Source organism: Macrotis lagotis, chromosome 2, assembly GCF_037893015.1.
Source record: "Macrotis lagotis isolate mMagLag1 chromosome 2, bilby.v1.9.chrom.fasta, whole genome shotgun sequence".
Lineage (NCBI taxonomy): Eukaryota > Metazoa > Chordata > Mammalia > Peramelemorphia > Peramelidae > Macrotis > Macrotis lagotis.
In genome coordinates, this window is record NC_133659.1 from 234,308,828 (window position 1) to 234,336,249 (window position 27,422).

The window sequence follows — 27,422 nt, forward strand, 5'->3', positions numbered from 1 at the left end:
CTTCAGAAGAATCTGATAGTGGAAGAATGGTTGATTCCTTTAACAACGGGTTCTTAAAATGGGGTTAACTTGTGTTTTTTAAAAATATTTTTATAATTGCATTTCAACAAAATTGGTTTCCTTTGTAATTCTATGTATTTTATTTTATCATTTAAAATCATAATTCTGAGAAGTGGTCTGTAGGTTTCACCAAACTTCCAAAGGGAGTCTGAATCTTTGATCTTCAGGCTTGAAATAAGAACAAGACTGGTTTGGTTGGTTGTTTGTTCTTTCGAAAGCTGCTAAATATATGAAAAAATAATGAATGCCATACAGTACAAAGATTGAAATACAAAAGATTGAAAAAAGATAATTTGTACTGATAAAATTTACTTTTTTCATCTGAAACCTTTGTCAGAAGTCCAGATGAGCTTTTAAGATCTGAGCATCATCATCAGCTTGTGAAACATCCACTCCAAAAAGTCTTTGGGGGACTTTTTTTTTACTTCCAGTGAGCCTAAAACTCATCTCCATTGGAGAAATAATGAACTCTGAAAAACATATTAATATACTATTAAGCAAATTTGTTCCATATTAACAGATTTCCTGAATGAAGACTGAGTACTGCAAAATGACCTCATACTATGCCATATTATTATACACACACACACCCCATCTTAACAAAAGAATGAGAAATTTATCCAAGAGATGGAAATAAAAATGCTTCATTGGACTGGGAAAATCTTTTGCTTTAACTCCCATTGAAAATCTACGGGCTCTCATCAAAGTTAGACTTGGAAAAACAGGTTGGTCATCAGAGGTATATTTAATATCCAGGGTGATAAAAGTATAGTTTTATGATGATTAATTGAAGAATATGTATCAAAAATTTGTAACACAAATGCCATATCATGTAAAAAACTGATTGTAGTAAAATGAGAACACAATACATATTGTTTAAAAATATAAATGTTGTAAGGTTTATTGTGTAAGTTCATGTTTATTTTACTTTGTCCCAAGTAATTAGTTACATTACTTTAAACATTAAAACTATACAGACAAGTTCAGTCTTGTATTCTATCTCTGATCGACACTAATATGTGAGACTCTGTGAAGAAAGGCAAGATTAGATCTCTAAGCATTTCTTGTTCTATCATACTACTAAATTCATCTAAATTCTACCATATATAATTTTCTTGGGGTAATGAATTCTTTCTTCCATTTAATATGGTGTTTCCTTTATGTTCACCCTATGAAAATTCTTTATGAATAATGAACAATTTCTTGGTCTGAATCTTTCAAAATTGAGTCCTAATGATCTTTATTCTATTTTTATATATGTGGTTTCTGATATGAATAATTCTTGATTAATAATTAATAGTTTACTGAAAGAATTTATTCTATATGGAAATAGGTTTTTCTACATTGTGGATTCTCTGATGTTGAATAAGGCTTGACCTCCAAAGAAACTCTTTACCACACATATCACACTGAAAAGGTTTCTCTCCAGTGTGGATTCTCTGATGTTGAATAAGGCTTGATCTCCAAATAAATTCTTTGCTACACACATCACACTGAAATGCTTTCTCCCCAGTATGGATCCTCTGATGTTGGATAAGTCCTGTACTCCCACTAAAACCTTTCCCACATTCTTTACATTTGTAGGGTCTTTCTCCAGTGTGACTTCTCTGGTGTTCAGTGAGACCTGACTTTTTTATGAAGGCTTTTCCACACTTAATACATTTGTGAGGTTTTTCACCAGTGTGGATTCTCTGATGTTCAGTAAGGACAGTGTTACCACGGAAAGCTTTCCCACATTCTTTACATTTATAGGGTCTCACTCCGGTATGAATTCTCTGATGTTCCATAAGACCAGACCTTTTTCTAAAGTCTTTCCCACATTTACCACACTTATATGGTTTCTCCCCAGTGTGGATTCTATGATGTTCAATAAGGCCAGCATTGCCACTGAAAGCTTTCCCACATTCTTTACATTTATATGGTCTTACTCCAGTGTGACTTCTCTGATGTCCAATAAGGCGTGACTTCTTTCTAAAAGCTTTCCCACAATGGTTACATTTATATGGTTTTTCACCAGTGTGAATTCTCTGGTGTTCAATAAGAACTGAAGTTTCTCTAAAAGCTTTTCCACACTCATCACATTTATAAGGTTTTTCCCCAGTGTGGATCCTCTGATGTCGAATAAGACTTGATTTGTGAAAGAAGGCCTTTCCACACTCATCACATCGATAGGCTTTCTCTCCTGAATGTATCATCTGATGTTCAGCAAGGTCACATTTCCTACTGAAAGCTTTCCCACATGCTTTGCACTTGAAGGGTCTCTCTCCACTGTGGATCCTTTGATGTTCAGTAAGACCTGACCTCTTACTGAAGGCTTTCCCACATTCATTACATTCATAGGGTTTCTCCCCACTATGTATTCTCCAATGTCTAATAAGGTGTGAATTGTGGCTAAAGGCTTTCCCACACTCATTACATTTGTAAGGTTTCTCCCCACTATGAATTCTCTGATGAAGAATAAGACCTGTGCTCTGGCTAAAAGCTTTCCCACATTGATTACATTCATAGGGTTTCTCTCCGGTGTGGACTCGCCAATGTCTAATAAGATCTGAACTTTGAGTGAAGCTTTTCCCACACTCATCACATTTATGTCGTCTCTCTCTTATAGAGTTTCCCTGCTGGGTTTTTAACTTTTCATCATGCCCACAGATTTTGCCACAGTGTAGGACCTGGGAAATTTCACAGTTAATTCTGTCAGATATTTTCCTTTGTGGTTCCATTTCTTCTGAATATTTCTGCTCAGGAATTAACTTGAACTTGATGTCATTGACTGAAAAAAATATAACATAAATTATGATTCTTCTATGCTGAAAATGGGGGTCTCCTTTTTTCTGAATTTATTTACTGTACCTTACACACTCTTATGGCACTGAGGATATACCACTTTATATTATAGCTATTTGTGTCTTATTTCTCCTATGAGATTTAAGGGCTAATGCCCTTACACATATCACTATTCCCCAAACACTTAGCAGAGAGACTTAGACATAGAAACTAATCAAAAATAATTGAACCATCAGTAGATAAAATAAAATGGTCCAAGATACATAAGCATGTTCTAAGCTTATATATGATTGAAAATGATATTAAAATATGAGGAAAGAAATCAACTAGAGTTCAAACAAATTCAATTGGGTAGTCCTGACTGCTGTTAAATAAAAAAATTATTTTTATGTCTTTTTTGCCTAATGATTCCCCAAAGCAAATATTTCATATTCATCAAACAGGATATATTTAATTTCTGTCATACCCTTGGAAAAATCATTTTCCTAAAACTATGCAATCCCTCTTTTGACCTTTCCATCCAAGGATATTCTTTTTTGAGCTTATAGGTACCATCCTAACTTATGTTAATTTAAGTAATCAAAGAAATTTCTTTCTTGTTTTAGGTGGAGAGTTAGCCTAATCCTATCAGGGTATAGAGAAAAAGTAATATTAAAATTAGAATTTTATCTAGTTATCACTCTTAATTATCTCAAGAGGGGAGTTAGAGGGCTGATCAGAGAGAAGAGAGCAGGACTTTTGTTTCTTTATTGATAGTTAAAACTGATAAGGTTTTTGATTTCAAATTTGGCCAAAGGCTTTAGAATAGGATAATTTAAAAATGCTTTCTTAATATTTATAAAAAAAGAGAATCTGTGGAGTTTTTCTGCTTCCACAGTGTGGAAGTATGCAAAGAACTGTGCTAAATGATAGGAATACAAAGGTAAGTCCCTGTCTCTCAAGAAACTTACAATTTAATATTGAGGGTTGAAGGATGACAAATAAACTAATAATTATGAGATAAGGGAGAATGAAATAAGGAAAGAGCTAGACAAAGTCTTATAAGACATTTAGGGAAGAAATTGCTTCCTTCCAATAAAAGCCTCATTTTCTCAAATACATAGAGAGCTATTAGACCATAAGAAATGATGAGCAGAATGCTTCCAGAACATTGTACAGAGGTACAGTAATTCTGTATAATGGAAATTATGCAACTGTGAATGACTTAGCATTACAATGATTCAAGACAATTTCAAAGGAATCATGATGGAAAAATGCTATCTAACTCCAGAGAAATAACTGTTGGGAGTCTGAGTGCAGATTGAAGCACATTTTTTTTTATTTTTCTGGCTTGATTTTTTCAATAATAAACACCAAGTAAAATGAATAATTTCTTATATATTGCAAAACATAAAAAGATGATTATCCATGAAACTGAGAATGTCTATGACACAGATCAGAATTCTTAATACTTTTAAAGCTAGAGGGCGGCTAGGTGGTGCAGTGGATAAAGCACCAGCCCTGGAGTCAGGAGTACCTGGGTTCAAATCTGGTCTCAGACACTTAATAATTACCTAGCTGTGTGGCCTTGGGCAAGCCACTTAACCCCATTGCCTTGCAAAAAACCTTAAAAAAATACTTTCAAAGATGTTTGTTTACTATATTATCAATATTTTTCTCTTATTTCTGTTCATTTCACTCTGCATCAATTTATGCAAGTCTTCTCTGAAACTTCTCTTTCATCATTTCTATAGAACAATAGTATTCCATCACATTTATATACCATAGCTCATTCAACCATTCCCCAACTTATGGGTACCTCCTCAGATTCCCATTCTTTGCTACCTCAAAAAGAGGTATCCTTAGTTATAGTTTGTTTGGGCTTATGACTAATTCCCATAGTGAGGACTTACTGGCAATAAGGAGAATTTCAAAACTTCTGTTCCCCAACCAAAGCCCTTATATAACTGGTCAGAGTCTTTAAGAGATGCCAAATCCTGGGGCAGCTGGATGGCACAGTGGTCAGAATAGTGGCCCTAGAATCAGCAGGACCTGAGTTCAAATCCTTAAATACTTGATATTTACTAGGTATGTGACTTTGACCAAGTCACTTAATCCCACTGCCCTACAAAAAAAATAAAGCCTAACCCTTCCTGTGTGGTACATCCTAATCTTATCAACTGAAACAGACCAGTTACAGGCAGTTATATTTTGGCCTACATCACCAGGTCCTAGCATAGGAGAACAGAATCAGCATTCTGCATCAGCAGTACCCACAGAGCTCCTAAAGAGGACAAGAAGACAGTAGCAATGCAGGCCAACAGTAACCCTCTGCAGAGTGAGGCAGGCAAGCCCCCAAAGTCACAGGGCACTAGTGCTCACTCACTTACACTCTCTCCCAGCACCAGGCAGAAGAGATCAAACTCATAAGTCATGACACTTGTCCTACATAATCATAGGAGGGTAAGAGGAGATCCTGGAAAAGGCAGGCAGCAGAGACACACATCCCATCAGCAATGACAAAAATACACATGCCAACAGCACTGTGCAGGGTAAGTGATCACAGACACAGAGCCTGGTCATCTTGGCTTAAGGGTACCAATGTAGATACCAGTATCACTGGCTAGGAGCATCTGGCACAGCAGTGGATATAAACATTCCATGGGCAGAGACAGTGACAATGAGAGCAGAGTGTTTCCCAGTGGAGATGGAAACCCAGTCAAAAAGGCAGGACCACGGTAGCCCAATGCTCAACTGATTGACCCCTACACATTTCTGTCACTGTAACTTCCCAAAGTAGGGCTTACAAAAACAAGGGACGATAGTTTTGAAAGGGGAGCTGCTTTCTGGCAACAAAGAGGTAAGTGTCTAACTAGCCTCCACAGAAGGAGTCCTTCAGAAATCTCTTGTGGAGTAATGATTTTGTATTTCTCCATGGAGTTACCTGGGGGGCGGGGGAAGGAAGATCTTAATCTGGGTCAAGGAAAATTGGGCCAAGGGTATCCATAAACAGTTATTCCTTTTTTTAAAAAAAATATTTTATTTATTTTTGAGTTTTACAATTTTTCCCCTAATCTTACTTCCCTCCCCCCACCCCCCACAGAAGGCAATTTGCCAGTCTTTACATTGCATAAACAGTTATTCTTGACCTGTGATGAGGATCAATGACTATGCAGGAAGTCTCAGCATGTTCGCTTTACCCTTCACTGAGATCTCTGGTGCTGCTCCTTATGATCACCTTTTTTAATTACATCTTTTACTCTATGAACTGCAATTGCATAGTATCCTCTACCAACTACAGTTAATAATTTAGACCTAAGATTCAATTGTCCCTGGGATTCTTATAGATCTCTAGTCATTCCTTTGGAGAGCTAATATCTTATTTTGTTTTTGATATGCTCCTGTTTCAATTTTTCTTTTCTATGTTGAGAGATTTCTGAAGGACTTCCTATAAATAAATAAATACATACATACATACATATTATATTTCTACAAAGGTATACATATATATATATATATATACATATATAGCACATATATTGAGGACTGAGGGATTACGAATATACTAATAATTATGAGATAAGGGAGAATGAACTAAGGAGAGACCTAGACAAAGTCTAAGACATTTGCGAAGAAATTGCTTCCTCTTCATTTTAGGCTCATTTTTCTTTGATAGGTATTGAGACTATCCTCAAGATTTGGTTGACTCTGGTGACTAAAAACAGTTGACCTAAATTCCTGATTACTAGGGTGGCCAGGTAGCACAATGGATGGAGCACCGGCCCTGAAGTCAGGCATACCTGAGATCAAATGTGACTCAGATACTTAATAATTACCTAGCTGTGTGGCCTTGGGCAAGCCACTTAACCCCATTGCCTTGTTAAAAAAAACAAAAAAAAATTCCTGATTACTCGAATACAAAACAGACATGAAAAGCACCAGGTACTCTCAGGTCCTTGAGTGGTGTATGACTATAGGCAACTTAAACAAGGGAGATTTGATAGCCAAGATCCAAGTTTCCAAATCAAAGAAAAAATATCATAAGCAGCCAGAAAGAAAGAATTATTTTACCAAGGTTTAGATATAATTTACCAGCTTCCATTATGAGTCAGAGGAAAGCTTAGAATTCAATATTCCAAAAAGGCAAAAAAGGCAGTCAAGAAAAACTTGACAAGCTCAATTAAATATGTAAACCTACAGCGGGGAAAAAATGGACCTTTAGTGAAATGCTTTTCCAGTCATTCCTGACAAAAATACTGGAGTATAGAAACTTTGAAGTTCAAAACAATCAAGTTAAAAGAAACATAAAAAAGTAAACATGAAGAAAGATATAATAAAGGACTAAATAAGCATATTCTAAAATGAGATAATACATATGTTGCATCATCAAAGATCTAAGAGGGGCTACAGGTAGTCAAGTCTTAAGAGTGGATCTGTTATATCTCAATCTTAAAAGAAGAATGAAAAGAGAAGGGAAGAAGAATATTCTGGGCAGGGGGCAAGATGGTAGGAGAGGAACAAAAGTTAGGGGCAATTATATCATAATGAAGTTGCACAAATAAATAAAATAAGGAAGTGGTAGGGGTAAGTAGCTGACTCCTGAACCTCACTCTTATCTGAACTGTTCCAAGAAGATGATACACACACATACACACACACACACACACACACACACACACACGATAAAGAAATACATCTCACTCAACAAGAAAATAAGAAAGAAAAAAAGAGAAGGGAGAATTAGAGGGAGAATAAATCTTAAAAGGGATTAGTTCTAAACAAAACAAACTCTAAGGATATAAAACTTGTTTTGAGGTAGCAAAGAATGGGAATATGAGGAGGTACCATAAATTGGGGAATGGTTGAATAAGCTACAATAATATGTGATGGAATACTACTGTGCTATAACAAATAATGAAAGGGATAATTTCAGAGAAGACTTGTATAAACTGATGCTGAGTGAAGTAAACAGAACAGGAGAATAAACAATGACAGTATAGGATACACATCAACTTTGAAAGTGTAATCACCAACCATTATTCCAGAGAAATAATGATAAAACATGCTAAACCTATCTCCTGATAACAAGATAAAAGATACAGAATGCAGAATGAGACATAAATATCTATTCTTGACATGGCCAATGTTACATTTGTTCTGCTTTACTATACATATTGATAACAAGGTTTTTATTTTTCTTCTATTCTCAACTTCAGGGGGGTTGTGACAGGAGGGAGAAAAGGCAAGTTTTTGTTAATTAAAAAATTATATATGTGTAATTTTTTTAAAAAAGGAGAAAAAAAGAATATAATTGAAACATTAAAATAATGCATCCAAAAGAGCAGAAGGAAGTTTGGATGAAGTAACAGATAAGTAAGGCAATGCTGCTACTATCATATTAAAGTTTACACATACACACAAATTTAAATTGCACTGTTTCATCCACAGGCCTATTTTCTGACTTTTGTATCTGGAAATATTCCTATTTATTGATAATATTCCAGTTAATAATAAAAAAGGAGAGAGAATCATTTAACTGATACAATTAATAACTTTTTTAAACCTAATTTTAAAAAGTTAAATAAATAGTTTAATAGTTGGTTTGTTTTATTTTCACTGAAGTACTGGCAGAAACTGTTTAGATCAACACTTCATCATAGTTACCAAATAAGATTGAAATGGATATGTGACTTAAATATAAAAAGAGGGACAAGAAAGAAATTAACTTTCAAAGATATGGATAGGAAAAATATTCATGATCACACAAGCAATCTGGGGATCACATAAAATGGACAAGTTTTATTATATTGAAATTTTAAAATTTTTACACAAACAGGAAAATATTTTGTAGCAAATTTCCCTGATAAATATCTGATATATAAGATATATAGAAAATTGATTCAAATTTATAAGACTAAATGCCATTCCCCATTAAATAGGATATAAACAGACAGTTTTCCAAATAAATCAGAAATTCAACAACCATATAAAATGCTTTAAATAACTAATAATTAAATAAATGAAAATTAAAGTAACTTTGAAGTTTTATCTTACCCCCTATGAAACTAGCAAAGATGCCCAATGAGGAAAATATCCAGTGGGGTTTAGAGAGGTTATGGGAAAACAGGTTGTAAACTAATTGTAAACTAGTTTAGCTATTCTGCAAAGCATCTTGGAACTATGCCCCAAAATTTGATCCTGCTCTGCTCCAAAGAGATTAAAAACAAAAAGAAAAAAATGTGCAAAAATATCAATCATGGCATCCCAAGATTGGAAATGGACTTCCTTCCAATTAAGGAATAGTTAAACAACTAACTTTAGATGAATCTAATGGAATACTATTATACTATAAGAAATGATAAAACAAACAAATAAAAATAAATTGTTTAAAAAAAAAGACATAAAAAACCAACAAAAAATGAAAAAATGTATATGGCAATTAATAAAACCAATAACTTTGATTAAATAGATGAATGTTCAAATATAAAATACTAAGACTAATAGAAGAGAATTTATGTAACCCAATTTCAGAAAATAAATTGAACAACCATAAATGAAATCCAAAATAGAATTAACAAGTCCAGATGAATGAAAAAATTAATTCTAGACTAATTCTAGTCTACAAAGACTAATTTTTAAAAAACTAGTTGAAAATTAGAAAATTTTCCTTCTTTGATAAAAAGTCATTTTGATACCCAACCACAGGGGGAGAAGTCATAAAAAGTATACCATAGGTAAATATTTTTCATAAATATTGATGCAAAACCATTCAATAAAATATTGTACATAAGTTATAACAATATATTTTTTAAAATGATACACTATGTTCAGGGTGCACATATATGAAGACTGCAAAACTGGTTCAATATAAGAAAAAAATGGTAACCATAAAAAATCATATTAAAAACAGTAATAATCACATAATTGTAATCAGTGATGAAACAGACAAAATATACATTTTATTTTAAAAAAACACTAATAAACATAAGAATAAATGGAACTTAATAAGGTAAACAATATCTATCTAAACCCAAAGGTTAACATTATTTGTAATAGAGAAATACATAGGCCTTTCCATTAAGTATAGGGAAAAGCAAAAATATCATATAAAATCATTATTATTATTATTATTTGATAGTATGAGAAAAGCTAATTATAGTAAAATGACAAGAAATAGAGGGATTTCCTTTTTGAAAATAAGTGTTCTATTAAGAGGACCCTTGTCAATTAAAATATTAAATCAAATAGTAATTTCATCAAATTAGTTGGATATAAAGTAAATCTACAAAAAATCATTAGCTTTTATTTACAAAAAATTCAGCAGGAAGAAATAGAAAAATAAATTCTATTCAAGATAACTATAGTAATTTATAAGTACTTGAAAGTTCACCCATCAAGAAGCACATAAGAACTATATGAACAAAACTTCAAAACATTTGTTACAGAAAATAACAGACTTAACTTACTAGAAAAATAATAACTAAGGGGCGGCTAGCTGGCGCAGTGGATGGAGCACCAGCCCTGGAGTCAAGAGTGCCTGAGTCCAAATCTGGTCTCAGACACTTAATAATTCCCTAGCTGTGTGGCCTTGGGCCACTTAACCCCATTTGCCTTGCAAAAAAAAAGAAAAATAATAACTGCTCATAGAAAGACCATGCCAATATAACAAAAATGAGAATATTGGTTAAATTAATTTACTTATTAAGTACCAACCCAGTCAAACTGACAAAAAGATTACTTTAGATACCTAGAAAAAAATTCATCTGGAAAAATGAAAAGCTAAGAATTTAGAGGAAAATAGAGAAGGAAAAAAAGTGGGGAAAATGGTGCCTGGAAATTTTCTCAAAATATACTAAAAAGCAGAATAACAAAGTAAACACATAAATTGTTTAAAAAAGAAAAAAGCACATAATAAGCAAAAATTAAAAAGATTTATATGCCTGTGTGTGTGTGTGTGTGTGTGTGTGTGTGTGTGTGTAAAAACTCTTTTTGTTACTGGTTTAAAAAATAGACAAATTGTTCAAAGGAAGAGATTAGGCACACAACAAAGAGAAACAAATGAACATGGCACCATAGTGTTTATAATACCATAACAATACTATTCAAAAAAAATTGCTAAGAAAACCAGAAAGCAATAGGGCTTAAGTTCTGCCTTTATTTAGCTTGAGCTCTGACACCATATACCAAGATAAATCCCAAATGGATACATGACTTAGATATAAATGGTTGCTTTATGAACAAATTAGAATAGTAGAGATAGAAATGTCTTTCACAATGATGGATAAGGGAAGAATTCATAAACAAGGAATTCAGAAAATAAAAGACAATTCTGATTACATAAAACAGGAAAGTATTTGCACAAACAAAATCAATACAGTAAAAGTTAAAAGAGAAATCATTAAATGTACAAAAATATCTTTGCAGGAAGTTTCTCTGACAAAGATTTCTTATAAAAGGTATACAAGGTACTGATTCAAATTTACATAAATTTAAATTTGTAATTATGAATAAAAGTCAGTCCTAATAAATGGCCAAAAGACATAAAGAGGAAGTTCTCAAAGGAATAAAAACTTCCATTTATAAACTATTCATGCCTTTATGAAAAAATTGTTCATTTCACATCTATCAATATTGACAAAGATGGGGGGGGAAGGAAAATAACCTTTGTGAAAAAAGGTTATGGAAAGGGCAGTCCCATTAATGCACTATTATTAGAGCTCTGAATTGGTCCAAGCTTTATAGAAAACAATTTGGAACTATGCCCAAAATGTCACTAAACTATGTTTATCTTTTTGACTAGATGATACATCTACAAGGCCTGTATCCCCCAAAGGGATCAACAAAAGAACTTTCCAAAAAGACGCAGATATACAAAAACATTCACAGCAGCTCTATTTGTTGTTGTAAAGGAATGGAAACTAAGATGATATTCATCAATTAGAGACTATTTGAACATATTATGGCATATAAATAGAATATTATTGTACAAGTGATGAAAGGAATTTCAGAGAAGCTAAGGAAGATAGCATTAAACTAATGTAGAGGGAAGTGAGAAAAACCAAAACAATTTATACAAAAACTATAATGTAAAGACAGTTTTGAAAGATTTAGGAACTGATCAATGCAATGATCAACCACTAATTCAGAAAACATGATGATGCATGCTACCCAACTATCTGGAAAGTAATGGATTCAAGATGCAAAATGAGACACATTTTTGAATGAGGTCAATATGGCAATTTGTTTTGCTTTAACATTTGTTTCAAGGATTTTTTCTTTCTTTTTTCAAATTTGGAGGGAACTGATAAGAGAAGGGGAACTATTATTGACCCCCCAAAAGAAAAGAAATTAAAGAGTATCACTAAAATATTTTTAAGTTAACAGAAGTTCAGAATGAAACAAACTAACAAGAGTGCTTTTAAAGTAACATATTGACTTTATAATAAACACTTGAAAAGCAAGCTATGATTACTAAAGACATACTTCATATACTATCTTTCTTATCTGCTCTATTTGGTAGATGACAACACTCTTTTGATTTAGTGTTTTTTTAAGTTCAATTAAAAAAACCCAGAAAAACTTGAGACTACAAAGTCATAGAAGTCAAGAAAGGAGGAGGCAGTGACCAGAAGGAGTAGGAGATGGTACACAGCATAAAATGCAAGAAAGGGGCCAAAGAAACAAAGACAAGGAAAAAAAAGAGTTTTGATAAGGAAAAGCTCATTAGTGAGTTTCTCATACTGAACAATTTCAAGAATGGTGGTACCAGAAGCAAGAGTACAAGGCTAAGAAGGGGTAGTAAAAGTAGCAATCGTTTGCCACTTTTTCCAAAAATATGGTGATGCAGATGAGAGAGCTACAACAGTAGTTCAAAAGGTGGCAGATTTAAGACTTTGGAGGATCTTTTTTGTTTGTATTTTTGATATGGGGAACCTGAAAATGTCTGTTAGGTGTGAGAAATCAGTGGAAAGACATTGGAAATGCAGGAAAGGATAACTGATAAAACAAAATCAGGGACTAGAAGGAAGGGGATAAGATCAAGAAGAGATGTGGATGAGTTAGTTTTAGGAAAGAGGAGGAACATCTTCCTCTCATTTATGATATTTAATGATGATTGGTCATATATTACTATTCCCTATTACATGCACACTGCCTGGAATCAGCTACCCAGTCCTCTTCATCATTTCATATTCCTTACATTCTTTAAACATTGAACTAAAAACCACTTCTTCTAAGAAGTTGTTTATGATTACACTGCCTTCTCTGCCCAATAACCACTTGACTATTTCTTCTGAGTTTATACTACATTAATTAAATCTTGGTGCTTTGTCAATTAGTCCTTTGGTTGTTTCAATATTTTGGACCAATCTCTTGAAATCAGCCTGTCATCTCCTTAAGGACAGGAACTGTATTCCAATTCATTTGTTTCCACCCCTCTTCTCCTTCCACTATATGCTGAAAACGATAAGCATTCATTAATTAATGATTATCCATAGTATTATTACTCTCAAATCTTATTGTATAAGATGGTACTTTTAACCTTGAATTTGAAGCATCTCAAGAATGTTTTCCTCAAATGACCTCACGAAATTCTCAAAACAAAATTAACTTTATTTTTAATGCTTATTCATGTTCTCCTAAAAGTTCAGCACTGGAGGTCCATCCAACAGCTAGCAGCTTTCACTTTTTCCTACCATTTCAAAAATATAATAATAATATGGCTATCATATTGGCTATCAATCTATTATCCCTCATTCTTGTGACAGGACCAGCCCATCTTTCTTTCTCTATAATTCCTTGATGACATCTTTTACTCTTGTTCTTCAGAGTTCCTTATCACTGATTTGTTACTGCCTCCTCATATGCCCCAGCAACCTCTTCATTTAAAATGGATTACAGGGGCAGCTAGGTGGCGCAGTGGATAAAGAACTGGCCCTGGAGTCAGGAGTACCTGGGTTCAAATCTGGTCTCAGACACTTAATAATTACCTAGCTGTGTGGCCTTGGGCAAGCCACTTAACCCCATTTGCCTTGCAAAAAAAAACTAAAAAAAAAATGGCTTACAATAGAAATTAGTTTTAGGCCTTATTCTATCTAATATTTCTATTTCAAATAGGTGAAAAAAATCAAAGTATGGCTCATTAAGTATGCAGTTGATGCTAAAAAAAGGGATTTTGAAAATATTTTCCAAGAAATTATAATCAAAATGGTCTTGACCTATTAAAAGCAATCAAAGCAAAATAAAATGTAATAGGTATAATACAAGGTAACCTCAAAACAAATCCAAATAAAGGATGGGGAAATGATTGGTTAGGCAGAAAGGTAAAAGGAATAAAATGATTTGGGGGGTTATGCTGAAATAGAAATTGAATAGGAATTAGCAATGTAGTGTTCTTGTAAAATAAAAAGTCAACAAGAAGCTAAGTTATATTCAAATAAATGTGAAGGGCAGAGGCTTGGGAAGAATTATTTTTTCATCCTCTGAATTATTCAGATATTTATGGTTGTATCCAGTTACTTCATAGCTAAAATCATGAGAAAAAATACTACTCAGTAATCTCCTCCAAAAGTCTTTATAATCTAAATGTAATAAAATTTTCACTCTTTAGTTTTCTCTTGGCTGAATAAATTGATTCCTTTAATATTCTTTCAAAGGATTTCTTTTCCATCTCACTAATCATTTTTATTATTCTTCTCAAGGCTTCTTCCAGTTATTTTTTAAGTAAAATGACCAAAATAATAAATATTTGAAAAATCCAGAGAATGCCCAAAGAATTCATTCCAATACTGTGTGTCATATTCTGCAGAGGAATAAGCAAGAGGGAAAAATTTTAATTAATACACATTGCAAATCTTGTGTGACTCTTTATATGATGACCTATATTTACATATGTCTAGATATATGATTTCATCTTTGCCTGTCATTAAACTAACTGAGAAGCCTCATGATGATGATGTTTGCCTTTTATTCTCGAAGAAGACCATGACATCAGGGAGGTTCTGTCACAACAAGCACATGAATTGGATTTGAGTGAGAAGGTGCTGTGCTAAGTTACCAATCTCACTTTCTTCTCCACAGCCACCTTGGTCCAGTGGTCAGAAATGAATTGGGATGACTGGAGATGGCCCTGGATGCAAGACAATCAGGGTTAAGTCCAAGGTCATACAGCTAGTATGTGGCAAGTGTCTGAGGCTGGATAAGAACTCCCGTCCTCCTGACTCCAAAGTCTATCCACTGCACTACCTAGCTGTCCAAGAAGCCTCATAAGCTCATTTAGGGTCCCACCTTCTAGAGATTTTGAATGATCTCAGAGTTCCAACTTCTAATACTTACCTCCCTCTTGAAGGACATGAAGCTCTGGAAATTCACACTTGACCTGGGCCTCCATGGTCTGGAGCTGGCCATGCCACGATTCCTGTACCTTATGTGCCATCTCCTCTGAAAGAACCTCCTGTCCGTAAGCATAGTTTGGGACCTGGAAACAATCAGGTATGATTGTACTCATGAGGAACTTGGAACTACAAATAACATCTCAAAGATGACACCACAGGGAAAATACCCCAGAGTTCCATTTGATCTCCAAGGTCAGGAGGCAGAGAGAAAAAATGGAAAAGAGACCCAGAGACTAAGAGCTCCAGCCAGCCTCAATGCTCCTGTCAATGCTGTGCTGCTTCCCTGGACTGGGACCTGGAGATCACAACCCTGCTCTCTCAATGTAGCATCCTCTTCCCCTAGCACATTCCCACCTGCTGGCCTGGCTCATCGGGCTTTCTCTCCAAATCCTCCAATACAGTCACCACTTCTTCTCCATTCTGCGGATGATGTTCTCTCACCCAGGACTGGACCTCTTTGGGCAAGATGGTTAGGAACTGCTCCAGCACCAGAAGCTCCAGGATTTGTTCCTTTGTGTGCATTTTTGGCCTCAACCACTGATGACAAAGATCACGTAGTTGGTTCAGAGCTTCACGTGGTCCAGGAGTCTCCTGGTAGCAGAACTGTCTGAATCGCTGCCGGAAAATTTCTTGAGGAGAGGGTCTGTCTTCTCTTAAACTGGATTTCTCGTCCCAGGAATAATCTTCCTCCTTTACCTTCACTGTTAAAAGTCCCAGTTCCTCTTGTGAGCCTTGGTTGTCCACAGCTACAGCCTCCATCAATCCAGTAGCCATTCTGGGTTTCAACAGTTCAGAAAGCTTATTTGGTTGAGTTCTACACTTTGGGGAGATTTAACTCAAGTATATCCTTTGCACAGGTTGTCCTAAAGCACAAGAAATCATTGTTACCAAAGAGATTCAGCACTCTGCCTTAGAACTGATATAAAGGACAGAGCAATTCAGAGGAAAGGAAAGCAATTCAAAATCAATCAACTAACAAGTATCCTAATACTTCTACCACTATGCTGTATACAAGTGAATAAGAAAATTGAATAAAATGAAAATACAGATCTCAGTTCTTGCCCAAAGGAGTTTGTAATCTCTTGGTGAGACTAACAAAATAATTGTGGAATACAAAGTACATACAAATAATGCTATGTCCTTCATTTTTGAAGATCACAACATCAGGGAGTTGATGCCATGACAAGCATGTGAATTGGATTTGAGTAAGGGGGTACTTTTCTAAGTCACCAGCCTCACTGTCTCCTCCAGAGCCATCTGGGTCCAGAGGCCAGATAGGAATCAGGATGACAGGAGATGGTCCCAGATGGGAGACAATCAGAGTGAAGTGACTTGCCTGAGGTCACACAGCTAATAAGAGTCAATTGTCTGAGTCTGGACTCGAACTCATGTCCTCTTGACTCCAAGGCCAGTGCTCTAGTCACTGCACCACTTATCTGTCCTGAAACTTCTAAATAGGAAACCAAGGGTGGAGTGGTATTGCCTAAAAAGAAAAAAAAAGAGAGAGCTCTATCCGAGTCAGAGCAGTTGGGGTAAGGCAAGAGGAAAAGAGTTTTGAACATCTTAACACAAAACTATGGGGGGGGGGGGGGAGAATAACAATAATCATAGATACTGTGTGCTCTGTCTTGCTTAGAATAGAAGAGAGTCAAACTTTAGATAAAAAAAAATTCTAAAAGTATGTTTATTTAAATAAATAAATTCGGCAAAAAATCGTGACATTAGCCTAGCCCTGATTCTACTGGGAAATTAACTCCCAGGAGAGGTTCCCGGATTGTCTTGCTTGCTGTGTTTGTTGCAGCTTTGTTTGGTGAGAATGGTGAGGACGCCTCAAAGGGGAGGGGGCTTTGAGGGCTCCCCCGCGGGAAAGGGGGCTGCCACGTCACTCGGGCAGCGCAGCCCGTCCGTCCCCGCGTCCTCGCAGTCACTGCGGATTCCTCAGAGCGCGCAGCGGGCCGGGGGCGCCGCCGAGCCCCGAGAACCGGGCCCGGCTGGCTTCTGGAGCCCAGCTCGCGTCCCCCAGCTCCGAGCTCCGGGCGTCCTGCGGCGGCCAGGGCTGGGGCGGTCAGCGAGGGGGTGGTCAGAGGTAGCCGTGGCGACTCCCCCTTGCTTCCCGAGCTCCCGCTGCCTCAGCCCCCAGCCCACTTACCGTGGCAGCGCAGGCCCAAGGACGGCCGCTCTTTCTACGGTCCGGAGGCCTGGACTCTAAGCCCGGGCCTGGGATGCGGCTCCCGTCACTCCTAGGACTCTCTAGGAACCTCCGTCTCGGTGGTTCGGCTTCCCCCTTCGGGCTCGGCCGATGCGGCTGCGAGGGCTTGAGCTCTCCGGACTGTGCGGGCGGCTCTGTTTTGCCCCGGGCACAGCGGCTCACACTGAACCCCAGACCAGGTCAAACAAACACTTATGTCAGGCAGCCTCACTGGAGGATATATAGGATTATAGCCACATTGTCGCGACCGAAAAAATGGGGGAGAGAGAGAGAGAGAGAGAGAGAGAGAGAGAGAGAGAGAGAGAGAGAGAAAGAAATACTGAGACTTTCCATTCGAGGCTGTCCAAACTCAGAAAACCTAGTATCTTCAGGCTTTGGTGCTGTAAGGAGTATGACCTGCAGTGTAATAGAAAGCTTGCCCTGACCAAATCTACTCCTACACGTTTCAAAAGGCATTTATTACACTCAGAGACTTCTGACATTAAAGGTTCCAGCATATTTTGATGGGACTCACTTCTTCAGAGGGAAGCTGTGAATTTCCCAATGTTGTAAGGACTCAAGTTCAAAGGTATCAGACAAGAAAAAGGTTTTAATTCATATAAAAAAGGACCCAGGAAGAATCTGAGTTGAGCCCACAGACAGAACAAGAATCCACTTTCCAGTAGGCTTCTGCCTTCCAAAAAACTACAACTATACATAGTAATACATGAGGGCCTCCCTAATTAAGGAGACAAACTCAGTGGATGTAAGACAGCCACCTGTAAGTGTCCTACACAATCCTCATCTTAACAGTGAGTCACCCTCCTTAGTCCACATTACCTCCAGGACTGCCTTGGATGAAAATCCAATGAGAATTAAAGTCTGGGTTTGCTATTCTAAAGCTGCCTGTGCCTCATTGACAGTTCCTCCAGTTGCTACTCTACTCTGATTGTGTCTCCACAAATCTCTGATTCTACTTCTTACATCTGGCCCCTTCTCTCTACCCTTATAGCCATTATCATAGTTCTGCCCCTTATAACTTTTAGCAATTGCTAAATGATTCTTCCCCATATGCAGATCTGACCATGTCACTGCTTCTAGTAAGGGCAATATTTCCTCAGACCCTTCCATATAAGCAGAGCTTCTTTTTCTAAGATCCTACCCTACTTAGATTCTTCTTGATGGTCTAAAAATAACAGTTAAAGGTAAGTGACATGGCTTTCTGGTGGCCTAACAGAACTCTCTTTGAGACTTTTGACAATGTACCAACAGCATAGCATGACTAGTGTGCTCACATGAAATAATTGGTGTCCTCACTAATTATATTGTAGAATATCCTTTCTCTGTTATGGATAAGAAATCCTTTTTGTCAATTTGAACAATCTTTGGGTGTCTCATTTCATTCCAGTATCAGACCTAAACTACCAGGGGAAATGCCTCAGTCAAAGGCAGCCCACAACACTCTCCCATTCAATAAATTCCAATGCTCCTAATTGCCTCAAGGACAAAGCAAACTGATTTTAAAAATCCTTAACATCCTGACCCCAAGTAATCTTGCTTGCTGGTCTTTTCTGCATTACTTCCTTTCTCCATTTGAAAGTTAAACCAAACTGAACTTCTTTCTCTCTCTTCCTTATAAATAATACATTTCCCATCTCCAAGCATTTGAAAATTTTTAATGAAGATTTTTTTAATTAACCTTATCTCCTTACTCCCACCTTTATTGACCAACATTTTAAAAGTCCAAATAATAAACACATCATCAGTACATAACAAAATATAGATTCTCATCTTAGTTATGTCTCTTTCTGCATGTTTTCTTAACCTCTCTGTCAAAGGCAAGTGACATGTTTCATCTTCATTTCTTTGGAGTCTTTATCATTGCATTGATGAGAATTCTAAAGTCTTTCCAAGTTGTTGTTCTTTATAATATTGTCACTGTATAACTTATTCTTCTAATTCTGATCACTTTGTTCTATATCATTTCATAAAGGCTTCTCCAGCTTCCTCTGAAATTGTCCCTTTTGTCAGTTCTTATGGGACAATAATATTCCATTTCATTTTCATTCATTTATCACAGTTTGTTTAGCCATTTCTCAATAGGAAGACAGGTTTTTTTCAGTTTTCAGCTCCTATGAAAAATATTTTGGGACTTATAGATTCTTCTTTCTTTGATTTCTTTGGTGCATAAACCTATGTTTATGATGAAACTTAGGTGATTTTGTGCAATTTGTTAACTTTTTTGACTTTACTTGTGAAATGCTTTTCAAACTATCCATATAGCTCTTCCCACACTGTACTAGTGTTTTCCTGCAGCACCTCCAACAAGTTATTTTCTTTTGTCATTATTGCCAGTCTGATAGGAGTCAGGTAGAACTTCAAAGTAGTTTTAATGTACATTTATCTAATTGTTAGTGATTGAGAGTAATTTTTCATATGATTATTGATAGCTTTGATTTCTTCCTTTGAAAACTTCCTGTTCATATTTTTGGTCATTTATTAACTGGGAAATATCTCTTAATATTATAAAATTGAATCAGTTCCTCATATATGTTGAAAATTTACTGCAAAGATTTTTTCCTGGTTATCTATTTCTCTTCTAATTTTTACTATTATTAGATTTGTCTGTGAAAAGAATTTTCAATTTTCATAGTGCAAGGGAGTTTAGGTGAAAAGCAAGGTACTATACAGAAACAGTTTTTAACTAAAAATCTATTGCCACTTATAAGGGAGGAGAATAGATGCCAGGAGAGAATTGCAAACTCAGTACCCAAAGGGCAAAGCCCCAGGATGATACCAATTGGGGACTGTTGTGTAAGCTAAAGAATCAAGTGAAATGAGGTCATTTTCTAACTTTCCTAATAATCAGGCAGTTATTAACTCTAAAAGTGCCATTTAGCAAGGAGCTAGGAAGCAAGAGGAAGTAATGCCCAGTTTCAGGATGATGCCTGCATACTAGGGAGCTGGGACTATACCAATCAAACTGGTTTTCATTTACTCACAAGTTTTCTTCCAGTTCCCAGTACTCCAAAGTCCAGATCAAAAGCTCTCCTCTCCAGGACATGAATAAGGCAAATGGTAAGAGACAGTTAATACTGGATACATTTTTTTTTTGGCAAGGCAATGGGATTAAGTGATGTGCCCAAGGACACACAGCTAGGTAATTATTAAGTATCTGAGACCACATTTGAACTCAGGTCCTCTTGATTCCACTCTATCCACTGTACCATTTAACTGACTCATACATTGCAAGTACACAACAAATTATCATCAGGATTATAACTATGCCTATCATGTAGTGACTTGAGGTTTGGAAGGTATTCCAGAACCAGGCTCTTCAGAAGCTAAATTTCAGTCATAAGACCAAATCCTAGAGTCTAGGGTATAATCTTACTCTGATGAACCGAGTGACTTTCTCCTCAATTTTTCCTATGACTTGTTCAAGTTTCCTAGTAATATTATCCCCAAAATAACAGGAGGCATTAGATAGTGAACAGATTCCTCTCTGGATGTTTAATAATAGATAATCCAGGACAATATGTTAATTAGGGAATTCAGACGGGAAAGCAGCACTTCCATAGCCTCTTTGGTTTCCGGCAAAGGGAAGGTTGTTCTTGTTTTGTTTTGTTTCAGCCACCCCTCCCCATGGAACAAAACATGAAACCACATGTAGAAATTATAAACTAATGGAACCTCAAATCTGACCTCTCTGAGAGAAAATAACACCATGCTCTCAACAATCCTCTCTCCAATCCAAAACAGAGGGAGCCTTCAATAAATAACAAGGGGTAGAACCACATCCAGGCATACATTTTTGACCAGGGATTAGGGTAAAGGAAGCAATGCCATCAAAAATATAAATGGTCCCATCAAGTGTTAGACTCTAGCCTATAGCCCTCCTTGTTTCATTTCCACAGGTAACATCAGGCACTAGATGGGAAGAGACTAAAATGCTCTGACTTCATTTGCATTGTTCTCACTGACCTGTTGCATCTTCAACCCTGGCTATCATCTATATGATGAAGGCATTCAAACTTACATGGTACCTTCATAGATGCTCCTATTTTTCACAGAGGCTCTCTTGTTTCCATGGTTTTCCCCCTCTGTATATTACCAATGTGCATCCAGCAACACTACACTCCTCCCTTCACCTGATTCAATCAATAATAGCAGCTAACTTCATCAGCAGATGGATCTGTTGAATGATTCCAGGAACACCTATTAGGTTTTCCATTTAATGCAGTCAAACATCTCTGGAGGGATCATACAAATTATGTGTGAACTGGAAGGAGGAAGAATGAATCAACATATAACATCAATGAAATATCTTATTTTGACAGATGAATTGCCACCCAAAGCCTAGAAAGTAGAGTTTTGGATGCAGGTCACAGTTCTAAGACTAAGAGGAGCACTAGTACTTAAGGCTTCAAGTGAGAAAGGACCCTTCCTAGATAAAGACCATGCAAACCAAGAGATCAGTGATTACCCATTTCCCAAGATAACATCAGCTTGGAAACACTGCAAACTCTAGACACCTAGACATCTGGCTCTGAAAATAGCAATGTGCAAAAGCCTGAAATTTGAGACAATGCCTCCCCCTCCCACAAATGAACAAAGCCTAATATTAACAAAGTTAAATATTAAGAAATGGGCTAGGAAAAAAGAAAACAATACAAAAAGAAAAAAATGGACACAAGCCCCAAAAGTGTTGCTAGAGGAATTAAAGAAAGAGATAAGTGATAGAAAAAAAGTGAAGAAAGAAATGACAATTGTAAGAAAATCATGAAAAAGAAGAATCAATAGCTTGGTAAATAAAGGAGATAACAAAAAATACTGAAAAAAGTGGCACCTTAAAAAATATAGGTCAAATGTGAAAGAGGTACAAAAATTCAATGAGGAGAAGAATGCCTTGAAAAGCAGAATTGATCAAATGGAATAAGATAAAAAAAATTCACTGAACAGAAGAACTCCTTAAAAAACAGAATTGGCCAAATGGAAAAGGAGGGGGGAAAAGTTCACTGAAGAAAATGATTCCTTAAAAATTATAATTGAGCAAGTGGAAGCTAACAATTCTATGAGACTTAAAAAGAAACAATAAAACAAAATCAAGAGAATGAAAAAATAGAAAACAATGGAATTGGAAAAATAACTGACCTGTTAATAGATCAAGAAGAAATAACTTAGGAATTACTGGACTACCTGAAAGCCTTGATTCAAAAAAGAACCTAGACATTTTATTTCAAGAAATTTTAAAGGAAAGCTGTGCTAATATTTTAGATCAAGAGGGTAACAGAGAAATTGAAAGAGTCAACTGATTCATCCTGACAAAGATCCCAAAATGAAAACTTCTTGAAATATTATATCTAAACTCCAGAGCTGTCAGGTCAAGGAAAAAATATTGCAAGTACCCAGTAAGAATCCATTAAAATATTATGGATTTTTTCAAGATGGCACAGAATTTAGCAACTTCCACATTGAAGGGGAGACCTTGGAATATAATATTTTGAAAGGCAAAGGAGTTAGGATTATAACTAACAAAAACCTACCCAATTGATTATAATTCTGCAAGGGGGCAGGGAACAAATGAACATTTTTTTGGCTTTATTTGCAAAGCAATGGGGTTAAATGATTTGCCCAAGATCACACAGGTAATTATTAAGTGTCTGATGCTGGATTTGAACTCAGATCCTCCTGACTCCAGGGCCAGTGCTCTTTCCCCACTCTGCCACCTACTCTGCCCCAACAAATGAATATTTAATGAAATAGTAAAGTTTCAAGCCTTTATAATGAAAAGACCAGAGCTGAATAGAAAAACATGATATTCAAATACAAGTTTCAAGAGAAGCATAAAAAGACAAACATGAAAGAGAAATCATAAGGGATTTAATAAGGTTAAACTGTTTACCTTCCTATATGAGGAAATGGTACATAACTCCTACTAATTTTATCATTCTTAGGGCTATTAGAGGGCATGGGTGTGAGTTGAGTATGCTGTAATGATCTCAAAAAAAATGAAGGGGTGAGAAAGAGGAATACACTGGAAGAAGGGGAGATAAAAAGAATGGGAAAATTATTCCATAAAAAAAGATACATAGGGGCGGCTAGGTGGGTAGTGGATAAAGCACCGGCCCTGGAGTCAGGAGTGCCAGGGTTCAAATCCAGTCTCAGACACTTAATAATTACCTAGCTTTGTGGTCTCTGGCAAGCCACTTAACCCCATTGCCTTGCAAAAAAAAAACCAAAAAAAAAAAGATGCATAAAAAAGAGGTTTTCAACAAAGGGGAACTGGATGGAGGATGGTGGGAAAAGTTTGAACCACATAGTCATCAGAATTAGTTAAAAGAAGAATATATAAGTTGGATCTAGAAATATATCTTATACAACAGAAAAATAGGAAAGAAAGAAAAGCATAATGAAAGGTTGGAGTGAAGCAGGTTAAAGGAGGGAGTGGTCAGAAGGAAAACAGATTTTTGAGAAGGGACAATAAAAAAGAGATAATGAAAGATAAACAAAAGAAAACAAAATAGAGGGTAATATATAGTTAGTAATCATAACTGTGAATATGTATAGGATGAACTTATTCATAAATAAAAGGGAATATCCATGTGGATTCAAATCAGAATCCAACAATATGTTGTTTATAAGAAACATATTTGAAACAGAAAGATAAATTGAGATTAAACAAAGGCAGGGGTATCCATTCCCCAACTGATATGAATAGGCACTTTTCAGATGAAGAAATCAAAGCTATCTATATTCCTTTGAAGAAGTACTCTAAATCACTACTGATTAAAAAAATGCAAATTAAAACAATTCTGAGATAATACCTCTGTGTGGTTCCAATTAGAGGAAACCATAATGCAAACTCCCTAATCAGGAAAAGTCATGAATAATGTGAGTCTCCTAGCAAAAGTTTCTATGAGTGAAAGTCATAATGATAATATGGAGTCCTTAGCAATGAAAGCTAATGAATAATGTAAACCAAGATTAATATAAGCTAAAGGAAAACACACTAACTGGGGCATGACCACAGAAATCAGTCCATAGCCTTGCATGCCAGGACTCCAGTGCAAACAACACTGTTAGGACACCCAGGCAACTGGGACTCAAGCCCTGCGCTATGCACAGTAAACCCAAAATATCAACCAATTCATCCACCTGCCTTTGTCTAAATTCTATAATCACCACAGAGATTTTGGGAGGGCTGCACAATAGGAAATCAAGGCTGTCCATTGGTAGCCGCCCCAGACCACCTCAATGTGATTATCCCACTGTAATTATTAAACTACTTATATAATCAACCTGGAATTCCCTGGTCCCTTTCTTTGGAATCATAACTCAGGGGGAAGCTTGAATATCCAACTGAAGGAGGATTTCGGGGCAATACAATTGGCATAGTCAGCAAGATTCTGGAGAAATGCCAAGGTGAGACTAGAAGAAACCCCAGGATGACCTTGGACCCTCATGTCCATATGTCGGCACATGTGGATCACCACCTGAGTATAGGGATACCTAGAATTGTATTGGTACTTAACGCTTTCCTTGCTCACAAAAAAAGGAAAAGTTCTTTTGTGAACCTGGATACTACCAAACAGTAATTAAGTTTGATTGGATATCTAGTTTGGTATTTAAGGATCATACAAGTTAAAATTAAGCACTCATCAATGTAAATGTAATCTTTTTGAATTTGGATGTGGCCGTGAACTTAGTTATCTTGCTAAGAATTATATGATATTCCTATTCATTTCATCATAGATTTCTGTATTGAATCTGAAGAAAAGTCTTGCTCCTTACCATACAAGATATGCTTATTTAAGAAAGTAACTTGAGGGGCAGCTAGGTGGTGTAGTGGATAAAGCCCTGGCCTTGGAGTCAGGAGTACCTCGGTTCAAATCCGGCCTCAGACACTTAATAATTACCTAGCTGTGTGGCCTTGGGCAAGCCACTTAACTCTGCTTGCCTTGCAAAATAAAAAAAGAAAGTAACTTGAAAATGTTTTTTTGCCACTTTTGTGAATAATATACCAAGTACTTAATTGTTAACATTTTTATAATTTTTTAACATTTTATTTATCATTTTTATGATTGTTAAAAACACTTTAAAGGACTTTTTGTGCCTTTGTCTTTAAATAAATGGTTGCATAATAACAAATTGTAAAAAAAAATAGTGTTAAGGGAATTTGAGGGGGAAAAAATGAGTTTAGAAGATGGTGAAGTGAAGGAAGGAAATCCTGGGAACTGTCCCCCACACCACTCTAAATACCTTTAAATAATAACTCTAACCAAATTCTAGAGTGGTGGAACCCACAGAAAGACTGAGTGAAACAATTTTCCAGTTCAAGAAAACTTGGTAGATCCTTGGGAAGGGTCTGTTACATTGGGGTTAAAAAGGACCACACCTGAGCAAACCAGCTCCAGTCATCCAGAAATAGGCCATGGGACACTTGGGTCCCTGGGGGGCATCTGAGTCCATGGAAGTGGTGATGGTTTCCAGACCTCTCAGGCCAAGGATTGCCAAGGACATCTTGGAAGGTCATTGGAAAAACTCTGCCACACCAGAGTGAATGGGGAGCCCAGTCCAGCAAAGATCTTAGTGCAGACCCAGTTCAGAGGACCAGAAGCAGACCTGGGAAGCACCTGGTAGGGAGCCACCCAGCAGCTGCTTCTAGAGTGCCCAATCCATGGATGATAAGGGGGTCAGGGGAGATTACAAAAGGAATTGAGGTCCCTAAGAAAGTGTCCTTGAAAACAGCTACAAAAACCTTCAAAAGCTTGGAACAGTACATCATCCACCCTAGAAGAAGAACCCCACCTTAAAGAGTTAAAATCAAGTCATAGGCTGAGGAAATGAGCAAACAACAGAAGGAAAAAATAGAACCTAGACAATTAGTTTGGTCCAAAGTCTCCAAGAAAAATATGAATTGGTCTCAGGCTATGGAAGAGCTCAAAAAAGATTTTGAAAATCAAATAAGGGAGATAGAGGAAAAACTGGGAAGAGAAATTAGAGTGATGTGGGAAAATCATGAAAAACAAGTCAGCAGTTTGATGAAAGAGATACAAAAAAAAATTAAAGAAAACCATATCTTAAAAACTAATTTGGGTCCAATGGAAAAGACAGTCCAAAGAGGAAAAGAATGCCTTAAAAAGCAGAATTGACCAGATGAAAAGGAAATGCAAAAGCTCTCTGAAGAAAATAATTCTTTAGAATGTAGAATGAGCTAAGGGAAGTTGATGACTTTATGAGAAACCAATAAATAATAAAACAAACAAAAAGAATGAAAAACTAGAAGAAAATGCAAAATATCTCATTGGGAAAACAACTGACCATGGAAAACAGATCCAGGAGACATGATTTAAAAATTATTGAACTGCCTGAAAGTCATGGCCAGGAAAAGAGCCTTGACTTCATTTTCCAAGAAATGTTCCAGGAAAATTGCCTCGATATCCATGAAACAGAGGGTAAACTAGAAATTGATGGAATCCACTGATCACATCCTGAAAAAGATCCCAAAATGGAAACTCCCAAGAATATTATAGTCAAATTTCAGAACTCCCAAGTCAAAGAGAAAATATTATAAGCAGTCAAAAAGAAATGATTCAAATACAATGAAGCTACAGTTAGGATAACACAGGATTTAGTAGCATCTACTTTATGGGGTCTTGGGGCTTAGGATACCATATTCCAGAAGGCAAAAGAGTTTGGATTACAAACAAGAATCAACTAACCAGCAAATCTGAACATACTCTTTCAGGGAAAAGATAGACATTCAATGAAATAGGGAACCTTTTTTTCCTTTTTTTTAAAAAATTTTATTTGAGTTCTGAGTTTTACAATTTTTCTCCCAATCTTACTCCCCCCCCCCACCATGGAAAGAAATCTGTCAGTCTTTGAAATAGGGAACTTTTAAACTTTCCTGAAGAAATGACCAGAGCTGAACAGAAAGTTTGATCTTCAAGTACAGGACTCAGGTGAAGCATACAAAGGGTGGATAGTAAGGGTAAATTATAAGGGATTTAATG

At 36.2% G+C, this 27,422-nt stretch overlaps 1 protein-coding gene across 2 annotated transcripts in view; it reads right to left on the minus strand.

Moving 5' to 3' along the window:
- Window positions 1-497: 497 nt before the first annotated feature.
- Window positions 498-27,422, minus strand: part of LOC141514373 (uncharacterized) — a 75,534-nt gene continuing 48,609 nt past the window's right edge. The window contains exons 1-4 of one of the 2 annotated variants that reach the window (XM_074225168.1): window positions 17,365-17,472; window positions 15,570-16,078; window positions 15,157-15,298; window positions 498-2,830 (exon numbers count right to left, since the gene is read on the minus strand). In XM_074225168.1, the coding sequence (XP_074081269.1) occupies window positions 1,380-2,830; window positions 15,157-15,298; window positions 15,570-15,989 (2,013 nt within the window). In that variant the 5' untranslated portion in view covers window positions 15,990-16,078; window positions 17,365-17,472 and the 3' untranslated portion in view covers window positions 498-1,379. Of the gene's footprint in view, window positions 2,831-15,156; window positions 15,299-15,569; window positions 16,079-17,364; window positions 17,473-27,422 lie in introns of those variants that run through there. The other variant, XM_074225169.1, reaches the window with a different exon arrangement.